This window comes from Panthera uncia, chromosome D4 (assembly GCF_023721935.1).
Source record: "Panthera uncia isolate 11264 chromosome D4, Puncia_PCG_1.0, whole genome shotgun sequence".
Taxonomy (NCBI): domain Eukaryota; kingdom Metazoa; phylum Chordata; class Mammalia; order Carnivora; family Felidae; genus Panthera; species Panthera uncia.
In genome coordinates this window covers 61424848-61445464 of record NC_064807.1, presented here as the reverse complement: position 1 = coordinate 61445464, position 20617 = coordinate 61424848, and the positions used below count along the sequence as shown (strand labels likewise).

Genomic DNA, 20617 nt, shown 5'->3' with positions numbered 1-20617 from the left:
AAATTGTGGTTTATATACACAATGGAATACTACGTGGCAATGAGAAAGAATGAAATATGGCCTTTTGTAGCAACGTGGATGGAACTGGAGAGTGTGATGCTAAGTGAAATAAGCCATACAGAGAAAGACAGATACCATATGTTTTCACTCTTATGTGGATCCTGAGAAACGTAACAGAAACCCATGGGGGAAGGGAAGGAAAAAAAAAAAAAAAGAGGTTAGAGTGGGAGAGAGCCAAAGCATAAGAGACTGTTAAAAACTGAGAACAAACTGAGGGTTGATGGGGTGTGGGAGGGAGGGGAGGGTGGGGGATGGGTATTGAGGAGGGCACCTTTTGGGATGAGCACTGGGTGTTGTATGGAAACCAATTTGACAATAAATTTCATATATTAAAAAAAAAAAGATGTCATTCTTATCATTTATGGAATATTCCTCAGCTTGTATCTTAGGGACCTGCTAGCATTACTGGTCACATTTTTCACCCAGAGAAGCAAAGAAATGGAAAGTGTTCCATACTTGAGAGCTAGAATAGAGCTGTAGGTTAGGTTCTTAGTCCTTAGCTCACTGTTTATTTACCATACCCCTTGACTTTGTCATTTGGGGAAAAGGAACAGTTTCTGCTGAAAACCTTAAAATCAAAGAGGTATCATTTTTGCCCAGAGAGAGGAGAAAGTTCTCCACAAAGTTCTGTTTTCCTATTTTTGTTTTTTGTTTTTGTTTTTGGCCATGTGTGTTTTTGTTCATTAGAGTTGCCATTTTGAAGTCTTATTAAAAATTGGCCTTTTCATAGTTTTTGCCAGAAGAACGCGAGTATATAATGTTTTAAAAATGTATCTTTTGATTTGAAAATACTATACATTCATGTAGAATTTGGAAAGCAACATATAAAAGTATAAAAGGGAAGAAAAAAATTAACTGTACCATTAGCACTCATAGATAATAACTGTACATTTTTAGTTTAGTTTATTTAGTAGTTTAGTTCTTACTAGTCTTTTTATATATAACTTTGGGATTATACTTGCAACATACACACAAGGTATCTTCTTGGAGTCATTAAATGTTCAGACCCACAGACAGCCACATGCTACATTTGGCATTGGTCTACTTGGAAGGAACCATAGCTCGCCAGCAGGGAAACATCACGTGCTCCTTTCCAGCACGTGTCCTCACAGTGGTCCAGCAGAGCAGTATAGCTCAGGTGCAAGAGATCATAGACATATCAGAGGATGAAGGAGCCACTGTGGCTTAAAAGCCTCATGCCCTGTAGGAGTCAGCATATGGTGCAGCAACTCCACAGACATAGCTTCCAAGGTCCCAGAGTCATTGCACTTAGAAGTCATAGCATGGCACCTCCTCGGGTAATTATAGTTCTCAGAGTTCAGATGCAATTCACCAATCAGGGGTTAATTTGGCCTAGCAACACAGTTGATACATACCACCTTTTTCCTTTTTCTAGGGAAATAGACCCAGAAAATTAAGATATGGTCAGATTCTCTTGTGAAAGGGAGAAAGATTTTATACGCAATAGTATATACAATTTTTTTAGCCCTTAAAAAAAATCTTAACATTAAATCAAAAACATGTTTCATTGCTACTAAAGGTGTTTCAAAAACACGACTGCCTCACAATGTATTTATACAAGCCCCTAGTACTGTGTATTTAGCTAGTTCCAAGTTTTTCACGGAAACTATTGCCTAAATGAACATCCCCAAAACACAAATCCTTGTATTTATATAAAACTGATCATTTCCTTACATAAATTCAGGGAATGGAATTACTGGCTGAGTCTGAAGTTTATCAACTCTTAATACATCTTTGACAAGCTACTCTTTAAAAGAAAATAGCAGTCTACACTTCAACTAGAACTGTATGAAAGTATCTACACCTTCAGCAACATGGCTCTCTGTCTTTAAAACATTTGGAAAATTTATAGGGGAAAATGCTGTACTTGTAAAAACTACTTTTCTTTGGATAATTGATGAGTTTAGAAATGTTTAAAAAAAAAAAAGAAATGTTTACATGCACAGTCATTGTTTTGTTAATTGTCTATTCTTGCCCTTTCCCATTTTTATTTTGGGAAGCTCATTTTCTTAAGTATTAAGGATATTTACATTTGAGTCCTATATGCTGTAAACTTTTTGCAGTCTTTACTTTTTCTTTTGTTAGAAATGCTCATTTCTAGGTAGACAAATCTATCAATCTTTTTCTATATGCTTGCATGGTTAAGTGGCCGACTTCGGCTCAGGTCATGATCTCGTGGTCTGTGAGTTCCAGCCCAGCGTCAGGCTCTGTGCTGACAGCTCAGAGCCTGGAGCCTGTTTCAGATTCTGTGTCTCCCTCTCTCTGACCCTCCCCTGTTCATGCTCTGTCTCTCCCTGTCTCAAAAATAAATAAAAAAACGTTCAAAAAAAAAAAAAGAAAGTGAGATTGTTTTTGCTATTGGGGGTGCTTTTGTGGGTGTGCATGCACACTTTCTAAGTGTTTAAAATCCATATTTTCTTGCTTTGTAATGTGCACTAAAAATCTTTTTGTTTATTTTTAGGGCCTGGAACATTTTATAGAATTAGGACTTTTCCATTCCTTGAAAGTTTGAAGGAATTTATACTACAGCTATGTGTCCTCAGTATATTTTGTGAGATAAATATTAGACATGTTTAAAAAGTTTATTCTATCTTTATTCACTATTCGGATTTTCTACATCTTTTTAGGGCATTGTTAGTAAATTATCTTTTCATAAAATATTACCAATTTTATTGAGGTGCAAGCACTTACTGGCACAGAATTGTAAATACAATTCAAATAAAAATACCATATAGACTTCTATAGGTTTATGTATTTTTCCTTATATGTGTTTTAACTTTTTTTTTCTTTTTACTCCTGCCTTTCTTATATTAGACTATCTAGGGGGTTGCACATTCTACTTTTCTAAGAATTGGCTCCTGATCTTATTTATTATTCTATTGTTTTCTGATTCACTAATTTACTAATTTTTTTGACCATAATTTTTAATAATAATCTGTCTCCCTTTCTTTACTTAGTTTTTTTTTTTTTTATGACAAAAACTGTAATTCCAAGAAGTCATTACAGGAGAGCCTAGGCAATGGTATATCCCGGGACTAGGGAGAAGAGAGGAAAATAAGTTAAGTCAACGGATCACTTAGCGTCATGTCTGAATACACAAGAACATGATATGCTTCTGAGACAGAAAGAAACCAGGATGTGATTCTAGATGAAGCTGCGGTTCCAGGGTTTCCAAGTGGAATCTCATTCCCTTTATGTAGAGGAAGTTGCTCTGTGATCCTGAAGATGATGAAGAACAGTTTCCAGCCAGGCTCTTTGCTCCCCTACGTCTAAACACTTAGTACATGCTAGGCACTGTGCCGAGTCATTTGTACGAACCATCTCATTCAAGTCTCATGACAACTCTATGAAATAGGGAGTCATATTATTCCTATGTTTCACGGTGGGGGGTGGGGTGGGGTGGCCAATAGAGTGACTCGCCCAAAGTCACATAGACAGGATGTGAATCCAGCTGTGTCAGACTGCAGAGCTTGCGTTTTTAACCACTCTGATACACCACAATTTTATTACCCCTGACCTTAATTGCAACAGCATGGTCTTATCATTTAAGGGAGGGTTTGCTGAGCCTAGGATCAATGATCAAAACGAACTTAAAGTCTATGACTCATTATACGCATATTATTTCTTCTCAAAATCCCATCTATTTCTCACCTTAAAGCAAGCAGATCACTTGCATAGAAAACAATACTTGAACTGAACGTCTGAGCGGTCAGTATATTTCTCAGCATGCCAGTCAATATTACCAAAAGAAAGGGGAAGGGAGAGAGTTGGGGGAGGCAGCTATTAGAAGAGAAGGGGGGGGGAATGATAACCGAGATTACATCCCAAAGAATCTGACCGTGTAGCATGTCCAGACATGCTACACAAAGTCATTTAAAACACAAAGTCATTTTAAAAATTGAAATTAAAATGTCTAAGGATTCAATCAATTTACCAGATGATACAGGTCTGTGAATTTTATACTTTTGAAATGGTTTCCCTTGAGCATAGTCTGGCCATTTTTTTTTTTTTTGCCCCCTCATGCGAGAGAAGAATGAAATAGAAGGAGGGTAAAGTTGCAACTGAATTGAATGTGATATAATGTGAACGTGGCCAGAGCCACCAAGAATGAATGACAGCAAACTTCAGGTCAGGTGATTTCTCTCTGGAAGTTCAGTCAGAACAGCAGGAGACACAGGGCCAGGGGATTCCATTCCACTCTGGTCCGATTCTTTCCATCAGTACCGGCATCTACATTCAAGACCTCTCCTGAATAGACCCAATTCGCTGCATATTTTTTCAAGAGCACAGTAGCTGTTCTTAACATGTTAGCCAATCATGCCTGTCAATTTATGCCATTCACACATACTTTAAAAATGTGTGTGTGTGTGTGTGTGTGTGTATATATATGTATACATACATACATATACATATATATATGTATAATTCAGATACCAAAAAGCAAAAGCCACCTACAAAAGACGAGACCCATGTCCATGAGATTTTTATGCAGAACTCCATTCACTGTTTTGGCTGAAACAGGACACCCCCGTTCCCCGCACCCCCCTCCTCCCCCGTTAGACTGCTGGTGAATGCCCAGGAAGGGAGGAAAGAGTAGAAAAGGCAGACAGGAAATGTTATTTAGTATCTGACAGTAAAAAAGGAAGTCGATTCTGTACTTACAATAGCAGTCGGAGTGGCAGCCAGCACACAATAGAGCACCAGAGGGGTGATGAAGCTTTCTTCCTCTGTCCCCGGGTAAGGCTTCATTAAGTCTCCGTCCTGACAGAAGAATCCTTGGATATGCACCTGAAAAGTGTCAGTGCATTCGAAGTAGTAGGCAAGCAGCACTGTCCCAGCCATGATGACAAGCTGAAAATACAGCATGGCCACACAGAGACATTAGCAGGTCTTCGGAGCCGCGTTTGCCCCTCAGAGCACACTCCCTCCATCACCCCAGCAGCTTTCCTCTGTTGGTATTGGCGAGTGTGTGCGTGCCTGGCTCAGCGTGCTCTGGGCTCAGGGAGGGTGTGCTTGCTTGTCTGCCTTGTAACATCTGTTCTAGAAACCTCCCAGAAAATAATTAACGGCTCCCATCTGAAAGGCAGACCACAGCAAGGCTTATAGAGAGACCCAGCTTCTGCTGCCACCCTCTCAGAGGAAGCACGGGAGCCAAGGTAATATTTCCATTCAGGACAGAGGGGAAAAGTCAAAGGGCAGCGGCATAAGAATTGGCAAGATGTAGATGTGAGAGCTGTTCGTGAGAAAGCTCATGAAATAGTAGAGATAAACTTGCCTTATTATAAAATGTTAGAGGCAGGTAAATCATGAATGAATAAACCAATGCACAGGAAAGCTAAAACCTGGAAAGGCTGAGGCAGGTTTTCAGAACCACACCCTTCAGTATTGGCAGGGAGGAACACAGTACAGGCGGCCTGTATCAGTCACGGCTGTTACCTTTTCCAAAAAGGTTTTACGTTTATTCCAAAATGCTTTCCCCCAGTAAGTCCAGGACTTTCCTGATAACATCTTATTATAGACACAGATCGTTCCTAAGGTTTAGACATAAAAAGGGACATAATTATCCTTTAATTCTGACTCACGAATGTCCCAGACACTCACTGAGGTTTAGATGTAGCCTTTTGTAGGTATGAGAGGTTGAGTGAATATAGAAATGTCGACATTCGTTGTCGCTTTCATATTTGGAAACACCAAAGTACCAGGATAAGATGGTTATAAAAGTAGATAGAAAACAGATTTTTGAGGTTATGAGACTACAGAAAATTAAGCTGAAAGGGTTCTTGGAGATATTCCCGTCTCAAACCTTTATATTTCATAGATGAGAAGGCTGAATGGGGAACTGACCACTGCTGAATTATCCAACAAGTAAGCTAAACATGTACTTAGGTTGAGAATCAGCAAAGTAGGGAAACTAAAATGGAGAAAAAATATCTTAAAGTGTTGTTCTTTTAAAAAAGTATCAAAATAATCATTATGGAATAAAATCAGAACTTGGGAGGACATGTTTGTACATCGTTTATGGCTTAAAATTGTTTTTACTTGGAAGTACCTATGGGTCAATGAGGGAGAAGGAAAGGTTTAGGAAATCTAAAGTTCTTTTTTTTTTTTTTTTTTTTTTTTTTTTAATTTTTTTAACGTTTATTTATTTTTGAGACAGAGAGAGACAGAGCATGAACGGGGGAGGGGCAGAGAGAGAGGGAGACACAGAATCGGAAACAGGCTCCAGGCTCTGAGCTGTCAGCACAGAGCCCGACGCGGGGCTCGAACTCACGGACCGCGAGATCATGACCTGAGCCGAAGTCGGACGCCCAACCGACTGAGCCACCCAGGCGCCCCAGGAAATCTAAAGTTCTAAAGCTGGAATCTTTTTTTTTTTAATATATGAAATTTATTGTCAAATTAGTTTCCATACAACACTCAGTGCTCATCCCAAAAGATGCCCTCTTCAATGCCCATCACCTACCCTCCCCTCCCTCCCACCCCCCATCAACCCTCGGTTTGTTCTCAGTTTTTAAGAATCTCTTATTAAAGCTGGAATCTTTAAATCTAAAGCTGGAATAGCCCTGGAATGACTAACCTAAGGTCATGATAGCTAGTTTGTGTAAGTCTGGGACTAGAAACCCACATTTTCTGATCCTCAGAGGAAAAAAAATACCTGTATTATGGCATCAAAATTTTGTTCTACAAAAAAGCCTGGAGAGTTACGGGGTGGAGAACAGGCTCGACTCTAACGGCAGTCTTACCTATTTCATATCCATTTCTTTAGCCACAACATAGCAGAGAAGCCTTACACTCTGCCCACTCTCTGAAACCAGGCACAGCCTCTACTTCCGGGAATTATTTCTGCAGTTTCTCCTTCTTGTAGCTGAAAGCATTCAGAAACTCCTATCCATTCTGCTATAAAGGTCGTTTACCTTTTGGCCTCATCCATTGCCACCTTCCTTTACCTTCAGGTAGGTCGTAGATCATACTTTCCGTTTGTTGTCCTTCATACACGACTTCTCTCTGGTTGTATATGAATGATATTTTACCACCTGGCATTTTCTGTCCCTCTTCCCCAGAGGACCTGCTGTCACAACTTCTGACCATCTAGTAATCTCTGGACACTCCTGTGTGTTTCTCTGCACCTGAAGTTATTTCTTGGCACCACATGTAAATCACCAGTGCTCAGGCCAGCCATCTCTGCTGTTTCAGCACTTTGTTTCTTTTCTCTTTAGCCACAGAGAGATTTGGATTAGTATGTTTCCCGTAAGAGTGAGAGAGAGGTACTCCAAAGCTGCCCTTGCTAACAGGTGTTCCTGTTGGCTGCTAGTTTATGAAGTCAAGGCCATGAAGTTTCTCTTTTGTGCTTCACTGGTCAACTGAGATGACCTGATGGGAAGGAACCTAGCCAGCTGACCTGAATGTTCTGGAGCTGAGAAAACACTATGATTGCAACAGTGTTGGGACTTTACCTCCAGGGCTACCCGTGCCTCCTGCACAGGCCTGATCTGGGATTTCTTTGTATATCCTCCATGTGGCTGGAAACATATTTCTGTCTCTTGGCTTCATCAGCCCTTGGGGAATAACTGCTTGGAGAACAGGCAGGATCTATGGGAGCTTTTGGATAAAACAAAACCCAAAAATGGCAGCTAGCCCCCTCTATTGAGGACAAGTGTCCTATTTTACTGGGTGCCTTTGTGCTACCACCTCCATTTGAAAAAGGTCAAGATGAAAGTGAAGTAAACAAAAGCAAAAACATACGTACGTAAAACGACTCATTAGAAAAATGTAGAATAGAAACTTTTAGAACATAGACTGTCCTAACTTCAAATACATCAAAATCAACAATAATGACAACAACAAAAAAGCTAAGGTCAATATGCCCAAATTTGAAATCTATAGAACAAACCTTGAATAACTGCCTGGCCAATTGAATCCTGGAAGCAACATTCAGAGAGAACTGAATTAATGCACAAATCAGTTAACTGCAGGGCATAAAGTAAAGAACAGAGAACCTGGGAGGCTCAGGGGAGTAGAGGTAGGTGGGAACTTTGGAGCCTCCTGGACAGAACGGACCTATCAGCATAAGTCTGTTTACTCTGATCCGACTCCCTGACCAGCCAGAAACCCCTGCTTGTCATTTTCAAGTAATCCCCAGGCTCCCTGGAGAGTCCCCAGTTATGCCAGTTAGAGATGCACAGAAGCAAAAACAGAACAATTTGGATCTTGATTTCTAGGTTTCCTTTCTATTGAACATTCTCTCATGACCACATATTAAAAAGAAGCTTTGCATTTACTGCAGGAACAGAAATGCCGTGCTGGTTCTGCTTCCGTGAACAGAGAGGTCCGCCTTGCAGCTCTGATGACGGTGCACAATTAGCCATCAGCATCCTCCCTTCTTCCTCTCTGTCCTGGGCCGTGATTCATCGCTGTCTAGGTTTGTGTCACCGGTGCCAGCTGGCACGCTCACCATCTCCGTTGCCTTCTCCAGCCCCATTTAGGGATGCATGGAGGGAGGCCATAATGTTGGTGTCACATGAGCAGATGGCGAGGCTGTGCTGGACCCAAGTGCTGGTGGAGGGCTGATGATATCGGTGTGAAAGGCGCAATTATGGCTGTGGGGGGAAGGAGTTCATGTACCAGGGGTTTTCCTCAGCTTCAGTTCCCAAGAATGACAATCCGATATTCGAAAACGCATCAAATCCTGACCCATCCGCAAGGATTCAGAAGGCAGAAGACAGCAATATCTGAAATTCTGCCTCTCAGGGTTGAGAGACCTGTGTTTCTATCCTCTGCTGATTAGAGAAAAGTGATTATCGGAAAGAATGGTAATGGGGAAGGTCACAAGCCTGGGGGCAAAGGCTGAGATGACAGTACATTTTCCTTTGGTCTGTCAAGTCTGGGGCAATTGTGGACCACTAGTTTACATGACCTGATACAGGCCGCAAGAGTGGGGGAACATGGGGTGCCTGGGTGGCTCAGTCAGTGTCTGACTTCGGCTCAGGTCATGATCTCGCGGTTCACAGGTTCAAGCCTTGCACTGGGCTCTGTGCTGACAGTGTGGAGCCTGCCTGGGATTGTCTCTCTTTGCTTTTCTCTCTGCCCCACCTCAAAATAAATAAATAAACTTAAAAAAAAAAGCAGTGGGGGATCAGGTAATGATGGTATGACTCATGAGAGTGAGTGAATGTGAGTGTGTCTGTTGTGCAGGAGCATGTAGGCAGACATGTGAGGTTGGACAATGAGAGGGCTGGTATCTGGTCTAGAGTGTTTGGGCATATCTGAATCTGGGGAAGCCTAGTCTAGGTGACCAACCATCTCAGTTTGCCCAGGATTGAGGGGTCTCAGGGTGCATGGGACCTTTCAGTACTAAAACCAAGATAGTCCTAAACTAACTGAGGTGCTAGGTCACTCCACCAGAGGCAACAAATGTTTCCCTCTCCAAAGAGGTTTTTCATTCTGGTTTTGCCAGGACCTATCAAGACTATTGCAAAATAATCAGTCAACCCACAACTGTTTGTGGGAGCCGCCCCTATGTTCAGTCCCGAACTAAGTGCTGTGAAGGTGCAGAATTCTCAGACATGCTCTCTAACGTCAAGGAGTTTGTGATCCAGCTGGGGAGCGCTCACCAACACAGGAAACAGACAATGGTCTATAGATCTGTAGGAGGGGGTCAGCTAATCCCGAGGTGGGGTTTGCACATGGCTGCCTGTGCCTGGTGAGCTGGTAGGGAGGGAGTCGGCAGAGGAGTAGGTAAAGGGCTGAGGCCTGGAGAAAAGAGCGCAAGGGGATGGACAGGGCAGCATGGTGTCTGTTTAGGGGATTGGTTTTGACTAAGCCCCATGGACATATGTGCAATTCCAAAGAGAGAGGGGATAAAGGAAACTCAGCAGAAGGAACACTGCATCAGAGCTTAGATGATAAGATTCGGCAGGGTTGCAATGCAGAAGCAATGTCTTAGGACCCCAGGAAAGAGTACACTTTAAAGACTCATGTGTTTTTCATATTAAGAGAGAGCAAGCCAGGCACAGGTGTCACTAGCGGCACACAAGGGCTGGGGTGGGAAACCCGCAGGTGGCGTGAATGGAAGTGGGACCTGAGGTAGTACGCTGGAGGGGAAACGTGACAAAACCGGTCTTGAGCCCATGTGAGACCTCTTGGGCACCTCTACACGTAGGTGTGATCCTTTGAGAGGGGATGGAAGTTCCCCACAAATAACAGAGGCAAGAGCCAAGAAGGAAGGGGAGGAGATGGTGATGGGAAGGGTGATGACATATATGATGCATGTGTCCCAGGAACGGCTCTAAGAACATCACATAAATTAACTCTTCTTCTGCCCAGCCACCCCGTGTGGTAGGCATGTTATTATTTCCATCTTGCAGGTGAGGAAACAGAGGCACAGAGAGATTGCGTGAATTGTATAAGGTCACACAACTCACAGGGGCGAACCCAGGATGATGACTGTAAATATGATGCATCTTTCCACACAACCTTAAGCGGCCAGGGGAAAATGAGGTCACGAGTTTAAGGTGGCATGACATCAAGGGGTAAACTACGTGCTGCACACTTGAGTCCTTTCTTCAGAGGCTTCCTAGTGTCAGTTTCCTCATCTGCAGGAAAGTTAATAATAACTAACTCATAAATATGCAATGGGACACGTTTATGTATTCTCAGTTTGTTCCCAAAAGGAGTTTCATCAACCTCCATCAAATGAAGTGTGCAAGCCTCAGTGAGAAGGTGGAACAGAAGAAAGGAAGTAGACAGGAATTTCAGAGACAGGAATTTCATCCTTGAGTATAAGTTGCCTAACAGCACAATAAGGAAATGCTGGTCTGTTACACATTTCACAGTATCTGTAAGATAAAAGCCAGCCAATGTTTAAAGGAAATAGAATCTTTCTGATGTAGTAACTGGGCTGGAATTCGTCCTGGGTTCTCGTAAAGGGTGTGTTGTGATAAACAGTGATTCAATGTTGAGGATGATGGCGCTGTTTTTTTTTTTTTTTTTTTTAACGTTTATCTATTTTTGAGAAAGAGAGAGAGAGGGAGGGAGAGGAGCAGGGGAGGGGCAGAGAGAGAGAGGCAGACACAGACACCAAAGCAGGCTCCAGGCTCTGAGCGGTCAGCACAGAGCCCAACGTGGGGCTCAAACCCACGAACTGTGAGACCCTGACCTGAGCTGAAGTCCAACGCTTAATTGACTGAGCCACCCAGGCGCCCCAGTGCTGTTTGTTTTTAATATGGGACCCCACATCAAGTCTTAGCATAGGCTGATGACGTAGCATCGAAGCAAAATGCACAAAAACAATATTGTGGGGTAGAATGGAGGTGGTGGGTATTATGACTCAGTCTAGGTAGAACTTGAGAGACACAGCACAATGAAAGGCTAAGAGCGTGGGCCAGGTTTCCTGGGTTGGAAACTCACTCTGCTGCTTACTAAGCATGGGACTTAAGGGGCGCCTGGGTGGCTCAGTCGGTTAAGCGTCCAACTTCGGCTCAGGTCATGATCTCACGGCTCGTGAGTTCGAGCCCCGCGTCGGGCTCTGTGCTGACAGCTCAGAGCCTGGAGCCTGTTTCAGATTCTGTGTCTCCCTCTCTCTCTCTGACCCTCCCCCGTTCATCCTCTGTCTCTCTCTGTCTCAAAAGTAAATAAACGTTAAAAAAAAATTAAAAAAAAAAACAAAAAACAAAACTAAGCATGGGACTTAAATTCTTGTGCTTCAGTTTCTCCATTTGTAAAATGGGGCTAATAATACTTTAGCATGAGAACTATACAGTAAGTATTCAGGGAAGTGTCTGACTTGGCAGAAGGCACAGACTATATTCTTCAAGCACTCCTTCCTAGGTATTGCTTCTCTCAGGTTTAAAAAAATTTTTTTTCTAGTTTATTTTTTGAGAGAGAGAGAAAGAGATGGGGTGAGCAAGGGAGGGGCAGAGAAAGAGGGAGAGAGAGAGAATCCCAAGCAGGCTCCACAGTGTCAATGCAGAGCCTGATGCAGGGCTCAAACTCATGAACCAAAGATCATGACTTGGGCCCAAATCAAGAGTTGGAGGCTTTACCAACTGAGCCACCCAGGTGCCCCTCTCTTAGGTTTTGAAAAACTATTGGGTAGCAGTGAATTGGATACTATTTTCTAGTAAGTAACCTCCTAGTGAAGTACAGAGCTGTGTCTTTTTGTTTTTGTTTTTACTGATTTAATTGTTTAAATTGTTTACTAATTTAATTTAATTGTTAAGTAATATTTAAATGTTATTATTAGATTAGCAGAAGAAGTCTTTAATCAGGCTCATCTCTGTAGGACAAATCTCTTAACTTCTCCACGTCCCAGTTCTTGTCGGAAAAAATATTGAGTTACTTTTCAAGGATATAATGAGAACTGAGGATATTATACATAAATATCAACAACAGTACTTTGGCACATAGTAGATGCTTAATAAGTGGTATTCCTAGTTGTTATCTTCATTTAGTATTACTGAATCTTAATATGTCCCCTTATTATGGTGGTTTTCCAGACTACAGGTCTCAAACCATTAATGGACTATGAAATAAATGTACACAATTTTGGAGTTCAATTAGAATTCTTTTAGTGAAAAAGAACAGAATTCAGAAAACTGTGAATATAGTTCAGAACTCAGAGTTCTGAACTCTGAGTTCAAAACTCAGAATATATCAGAGTTTCACACACAGTAAGAGCAAATGTTTTTATGTGAAACTAGTGTATAACATATAGGCAGAGGAAGTATGTATAATACAGTGTGAAATGTGTTTCTTACTATGGATTGTAGTAAAAAAATCCTTCAATAAAACATGATTTTATTAGATACTTGTCTGATAGTGTACAAGTTCCTTTCATTATAGTGATTAAGACACATAGGTTCAAACCCCAAATCCACTAATTACTACCGTAGGACTTTGAACCAATTATATAACTCGTCTATGCCTTAGTTTCCTCACATGAGAAATGAGTTCTCATTGGAATGGTATAAGAACTATATGACTTAGTATAGCAAAACCACTTAGCAGGTACTCAATAACTATTAGCTGCTATTTTATTAAGACACCAGTAGAATATAATTTTTTTTTCTGTGTGAGCAAATAATACCACATGCACTCAAGTATGTAAGAGAATATAGTCATTCCATTAGCCAGGACTGAATAACCAGCTAGTTTTTCCATCTACAAAATGATGCTTCTTGATGAGCATCATAGTTCCACAGTAATGAATTTTCAAGAATCATGTAACTGTTCTTAATTTTGCTATTTACAAACAATCTTATCTCTCAAGATATGAAGACATAAAAATAAAATATTAAACTGTCAATTAATTCTCCTTTGTCAGTATATCTGATCCTTATTTGCCCTTTATAGTTTTATATTTTCCGAAAGAATTTTTTAAAAATTTATTTTATTGTGGTAAGAATAAAAGATGAGATTTACATCCCCCCAACAAATATTTAAGTGTGCTCTGTGGTGTTAGTGACCATAGGTGCAAGGTGCAGCAGACATCTCGAGCTTACTCATCTTACTTAACTGAAACTTTATTCCTTTTGATTAGAAACTCTCTATTCCCCCTCACATCTGTGTCTTTTAATTAACAGGCAATTAAGCTGTGCTTAAGAATGACATCCTCTTGTGAAACCTGGACAGTCACAATGGACCAGTGTGTGTATGAGAATCCATGGCCTTCATTTAAAAAAAATTTTTTTTAACATTTATTTATTTCTGAGACAGAGAGAGAGACAGAGCATGAGCAGGGGAGGGGCAGAGACAGAGGGAGACACAGAATCTGAAATAGGCTCCAGGCTCTGAGCTGTCTGCACAGAGCCCGATGCGGGGCTCGAACTCACGGACCGCAAGATCATGACCTGAGCTGAAGTCAGACGCTTAACCAACTGAGCCACCCAGGTGCCCCAGATCCCCTCTTCTTTAAAGAGAACAGGTACATCCACAGGCGAGGACATGTGGATGAAATGGGACTGTTTAGTCAATCAACTAATATTTATCGAGTGCCTACAACATGCAGACACTGAGGGTATTCACCTGCTAACAAAACTGAATAGCAAATAACAAGTCTGTTAACAAAGCAGACATGATCTTTAAACATGTGGGGTTTTCTGTGGGGGAGACAGATATCATAAAAGCAATCCCAAATAAATGATAATGAGGGCTCATTTGAGTAAACACATGACAAGCTATATAACTTGAAATGCATTATCTTACATGATATTCATGCTTCCCTGTGAGATAATGAGTTGCTCTCATTTAAAGAAGAGAAACTTTATCCAAGCTCACAGACCTAGTGAATGGCAGAGCCAGGGTTTGAACCCCTGGTGCCATTTAACCACTCTTTCACACTTCAAACCTGCAGTTAGCATAATGAAATAAGGTTTGTAAAATTCTCAGCATAATGCCTAGCACGTGGTAAGTGCTCAGTTCTTTCTCTTGTTCTTTGGATGCTATTTGGTTGTTCTTTTCTTTCCTTTTTTCTTTTGTGAAAGTTTTTTTTTGTGAAAGTTTTTATTTAAATTCCAGTTACTTAATAGATAGTGTAATATTAGTTTCAGGTGTATAGTATAGTGATTCACTTCGTACAATAGGCTTGTTTTTTTCAATGCTTTTTTTGCATGGCTTTGGGTTAAGAGTAGGGATTGACTGAGGGCCCCCCACACAACCACACCCTACTTTCTTAGTATTTAAAATCACTACTTTCTCTTGCCTCTGACCATTCTTTCCCTGACTCCTTTAAATTTCCCTTTTCTTGTGCCTGGTTTGTAAATGGCAGTGCTCTCCTAGGATCTATCCTTGCCCCTCTTTTCATTTCCTTTCCATGTTCTCTTCTTGGGAGATCTCATCTCTTTCTATGGATTCTACTCTTTTTTTCAAAAAAATTATTTATTTATTTTTGAGATAGAGATAGAGAGCATGAGCAGGGAGGAACAGAGAGAGAGGGAGACACACAATCCGAAGCAGGCTCCAGGCTCTGAGCTGTCAGCACAGAGCCCGATGCGGGACTCAAACCCACAAACCACCAAGATCATGACCTGAGCTGAAGTCAGACACTTAACTGACTGAGCCACCCAGGCTCCCCTCTATGGATTCTACTCTTATACAGATTCCATTGACTCTTCTATCACCACTGTTGGCCGTGCACGCTCCACTGACCACCAACCTCGTGCTCCACTGATAGTCCAAATACCACAAGCCTGAAATGCAATTCGGCATTTCTCCTCCCCTCAACCTGTCACTTCTTCTTGGAGTTCCCAGTCCTGGTGAATCCAACCAACCTCTTCTCAGTCACCCATGTTCGAATCTTCAATGTCATCTCAGACACGTCCTTCTTCCTCCAGATTTCTCACTCCGCCCCATGCCATACTTCGTCAGGTGCCAGGTCTGTCTTACCTCAGTGCCCTTCCTATTTATCTCATTTTTGTTCTGCCAGCCGCCATGTTATTATATAGGCCCCCATATTCTACCATCTACACTTTTGAAATCTTGTTGCCTTTGAGATCTCAACCCCTTCATGCCGTCCCCCCCGCTGCTGCGAAAGAGTTATGGTCCTAAGACACAGGTGTGATTATGTCTTTTACTCCTCCCAAATCTTCAGTGACAGCTGTTTCAGGTAAACTAAGCAATATTCTCTCTACTGAACACATTGGGCTCTGTCCTACCTGTGTCTTGATAATGGAGAAAAGAAGCCTGTCATCTGAACAGAGAATAAGCCAGTAAACCTCATCAGGTATCATAGCAGACAGTATACAGGTCTACCTCTGAGTCTGGGCTGCTACACTTTCCTACTGGGCTCCTTCTTAAAGAACAAATGCAAATACCACATTCTTGTCTTTCTTTTCCATTTCTTTTTTTTAAGTTTATTTATTTATTTTGAGAAAGAGATGAGGAGAGCGAGTGGGGGAGAAAGAGAGGGAGAGAGAGAATCCTAAGCGGGCTCCACACTGTCAGCACATAGCCCGATGTGGGGCTCAAAGCCATGAACCGTGAGATCATGACCTGAGCTGAAACCAAGAGTCATACGCTTAACCAACTGAGCCACCCAGGTGCCCGCCCCCCTTTTTTCCATTTCTATCCTCCAGCAGCATGTTGATTATTTATTGTTGAATAATATGAAGAAATGTAAAGTGTATGATAATATTTCAGGTAGATTTACAGCTACAGTAAGGAAAGGATAATTATTGAATCTAAGTTAAGCTAAATTGGGCCACAGAATTTTCTCTTTGATCTTCTACCATTAGGGATTAAAAAAAATTTGTTTAATGTTTATTTATTTTTGAGAGAGAGAGAAGGAGAGACAGAGTGTGAATGGGGGAGGGGCAGAGAGCGAGGGAGACACAGAATCTGAAGCAGGCTCCAGGCTCTGAGTTCTGAGCTGTTAGCCCAGAGCCCGACACGGGGCTTGAACTCATGAACTGTGAGATCATGACCTGAACTGAAGTGGGACACTTAACTGACTGAGGGACTCAGGCACCTACCATTAGGGATTTTTAAAAGTTCAATGATGTGGATGAATACATATAAAGCATATTATAGCTACACAAAACTGGCAAGCACAGCTAATATCAGAGAAAGCAGGATAAAAATTCAAAATGATTTTGACAATTGAGAACATTCCTTAGTGTTAAATGTAAAGGCCTCCAGCAAGGCCTTTCTATTCAGTGACTTCAGGGGCTAGTAGAGCAGAAGGCCTAGGATTCTGGCCTGAGAAGTTCATGAGGCTTGCCCTGCATTGGCCCTGCTCTTCCCAGCACTGCCTCAGGCCTCTGAGGTGGGGAAGGTCAAAGCTCCACTGATGTTAAATGTGTGGGAAAGTGACAGTGATGAGTGATGAGTCAAGAGAAGTCTCTGAGAAGACAGTCCTGGATGACTCTGATGTGCATTTTATTATTACCTACTTATTAGAAGTAGTAAGAGAGGTGGATGGAAAGAATGCATAAATGATCCCTATTGTTTAAAACTCTGCAGTCCTTCTACTTCCTTTGTTAAAATCAACTAAGTTGATTTGGGTGCTAATTTCAGGTTTCTCAGCAGAAGCATTATAAGTCAACAGGCAGCTACAGAATACCAACTACATGCCAAAACCCCTCCACCAGTTGGTAGGAATGTAGAGGGGAAGGGGCTCTTCATTTTTCCAGGATATGAGCAATTGGCCAAATGATAGGTGTTTAACACCGATTAGTTGTTATAAGTGGATGACGGATGGATGGAAGGAAGGACAGAAGGGTAAATGTGTGGAAGGATGGCAGGGTGGGTGGATGGATGCTATGATGATATCAAGAAGAGAATATTAACCGTGAGGCACACGTGGTGAGAGAGTGAAGGATTGTGTCAGCAGTGACATCTGAGCTGGTTACGTGACATAATACAAGTTTATGGCCTTTGCAGCTTAAAGACCAAGATGCAGTACTAAATGCACCATTTGCTACCTGTGTGGCTTCAGCTTATATACAAAATCTCTTTGAATCTCTGTTTCCTCATACGTTAAATGGATGTGATAATATATATAAGACATTTAATTGTGAAAAGTGATCTATGTAAAAAGTACTGTTTTTAGCTCATGGCTTATGGTACTTGCTGATAAAGAGGAGTTCTTTGCCTTCCTCAGCCTCCCCATAACGTAATAAATAGCAGAACCTTTCTGGAAAACCTAACATAAAAAGAGTTACATGAAATCAACTGACCAATCGGAAGCTCAACAGAATTTAGGCTGTGACCCAGGATATTGATATGCAGGGGGCCCATTGCCCTGTAGAAGCAGGGTAGGCAAACAAAGTCCTGGTCTGCTTAGTTCTCAAAGGTGACACGGAGGATTGGAGAAAGGGGACAGAAACTGTGCTCAACCTCTGCTCAGTTGAGTGCCAATGGGAGGTGGCGCTGGAAGCCATTTCTAAGGGCAGTTAAATGTGTCCTTGGTCAGGATGTTCCTTATTCATTCATTCATTCATTCATTCATTCAAGACAGAGTGAGAGTAGGGGAGAAGGACAGAGGAAGAGAGAGAGAATCTCAAGCAGGCTCCACCCTCAGCACAGAGCCCTATGTTGGGCTCGATCCCACAACCCTGGGATCATGATCTGAGCTGAAATCAAGAGTCAGATCTCAACCGACTGAGCCACCCGGGCACCCCAGGATGTTCCACATTTAGCCATCATATTCTAATGATACAAAGGAGGATTGAAAAGGAAGGGGGCCATAATTCGGAGATGAAGACCCAACTTTTGGTCTTCGTTCTGTCACTGATTGACTCTGTAATCCTGGGATGCATGATTCTAGCTTTTCTGATCCTCAGACCTGCATTAGGAAAAATACCCTTAATGGGAATGAGATAACATGAGAAATGGGGTTAAATGAGAAGACTTGGAAAAACTCTTTGCAGATGGTAAAGTACTATCCAATATTTAAATCATCTTATAATATCATACACGTTATATAAATATGTATAATAAGCGAATAAACTAACAAAAATAAATCAGGCCAGTATAAGAGATAAACATCCAAAACTAGGCTTAGGAGATACAAATGCTCGTATTACTGAGCTTTCCTTTCATTTATGAACATATTTAGGCCCACAGCCCAATTGTGCTTTATGCCAAAGGATGGTGGCTTTAAGCCTGAGAGAGGTAGAACCAAGATCAATCCTCACTCTTTTTCCTCTTCATTTTATTTGAGTGGGCAGAATTCTGAGCTGGTCCCCAAGACTTCTGCCCCCGAGTGTTCATGCACAGTATGATCCTTCTCTTTGGTGTGAGCAAGACCTATGAATATAATGGAATGCCTCTTCTTTGATTATGTTATATTATGTGGTGAAGGTGTAGGAATTATAATGATGTAATTAAGGTCCTTAATGAGTTAACTTTAAGTTAATGGAAAAGGATATTGTGCTGGGCAGAGGTGACCTATTAATCACTTGATACCTTTAAACGAAGTTAAGAGATCTGAAGCCGTAGAGACACTCTCTGTTGGCCTTGGAGAAGCAAATTGCCATATTTGTGGAGAGGGCCACATGGCCAGGAATGGGTGGGCTGACTCTAGGGCTGAGGCTCTCAGTCTTACAGGAACTGAACTCTGCCAACAGCTTGTGAGCTTGGCAGAAGACCCTAGGACTCAAATGACATCACAGTCCTGGCTGACCCCTTGACTTCCACCTAATACTGAGCAGAAGACCCAACTAACTCACAGACTCCTGACCCACAGAAAGTGTGAGATAACAAGTTTGTGTGGTTTTAAGTGGCTATGTTTGTGGCAGTTTGTTATGTAGCATATAAAACTAAAATAAGGGGAGAAGTTCTCCACGAATCAATGTGAACAGGTTGGCCCCATAGGGCCTGCTCTAGCAGAGCAGCATAACTGCATATTTTATGCTTTTGCTGACTCTCTTTCATAAGCTCCAGAACCTAGAGTTGGCTTTCTTCTGCTAAGGCAGAAGTTCCTGAGCTTCTCAACATCAAGATCCTCTAATTATTTTCCTCCTATAGTCCCTAAAATTGAAGCATCCCATTTAATTAACAAATTATATGTATTTACTTTGGAATAGTTCTTTCTTTTTTTTTTTTGAAATTTTTATTTAGTTTTGAGAAATAAAACAGCAAGCACACATGTGCATGTGCGAGCTGGGGAGGGGAAGACAGAGAAGGGAACAGAAGATCTGAAGCAGGCTCTGTGCTAACAACAGAGAGCCCAATACAGGGCTCAAACTCACAAATCATGAGATCATGACCTGAGCCAAAGTCAGATGCTTAACTGACTGAGCCACCAAGGTGCCCCAGTTAATTTGATTTCTAATTTTAATTAAATAATTGCTCTTGAATTAAATATAAATACAGAAGATTCTGACTGGCATGAGATGAACGAAGTAACCAAACTAACTTGTGATTTTTATCCCAGATCAAAGAAAACAGGTATTTTGGTTATTCCTTTCAGGCTTAACAAGGATAAATGTATATTTTACTTCTATTCAAGCTTTCTGAAAGAAAGAAAATAGCTCACTGACCCTAGGAGTTGACATCATTCGAGATGTTCACCCAGACCATGATTGCCCCTCTTTGGGAATTACACATTTACACCCACACTCATGCTTCTACTGCAAGACTAATCCACTGGCTGGAGATGACTTGATTAAGGGGAGACACCTGGCCCAAACGCAGGCCCACGAGCTTCTTTCCAAGAATTTGAAGAGTCACAGACTCTGTGTGTCTTTACTGGCCACTTGAACTCAGGACATAAAGATCTAGGAGCTATAGACAAATAGGTCCTAGATGTGGCCATCTGAACCAAGGAAAACCGTGAAAGCTAATGGACAGATATATACAGAGAAGAATGAAGTGAAAAGTCAAGGGACCATAAGACCTGGAGAGAAGGAGTAATTCTGGTTTTGATGGTTTTTCAGTTCCTTGTTTTAGTTTATGCCGAGGCCAGTCTATGCCTTCTGAGCTTCACAGAGGTCATTTTTATCCTTCTTAAAAAATCCCCTTTGGAATTAAAAGCAAAAATGAACTACTGTGACCTTATGAAGATAAAAAGCTTCTGCACAGCAAAGGAAACAACCAA

The 20617-nt window shown here is 41.5% G+C and overlaps 1 protein-coding gene across 1 annotated transcript in view; it reads right to left on the bottom strand.

Moving 5' to 3' along the window:
* The window catches only part of PLPPR1 (phospholipid phosphatase related 1), a 75236-nt gene that overhangs the window by 46723 nt on the left and 7896 nt on the right, over positions 1 to 20617 (bottom strand). Inside the window, exon 2 of the mRNA XM_049635389.1 lies at positions 4744 to 4932. Within this exon, the coding sequence (XP_049491346.1) occupies positions 4744 to 4923 (180 nt within the window). The 5' untranslated portion in view covers positions 4924 to 4932. The remainder of the gene's footprint in view (positions 1 to 4743; positions 4933 to 20617) is intronic.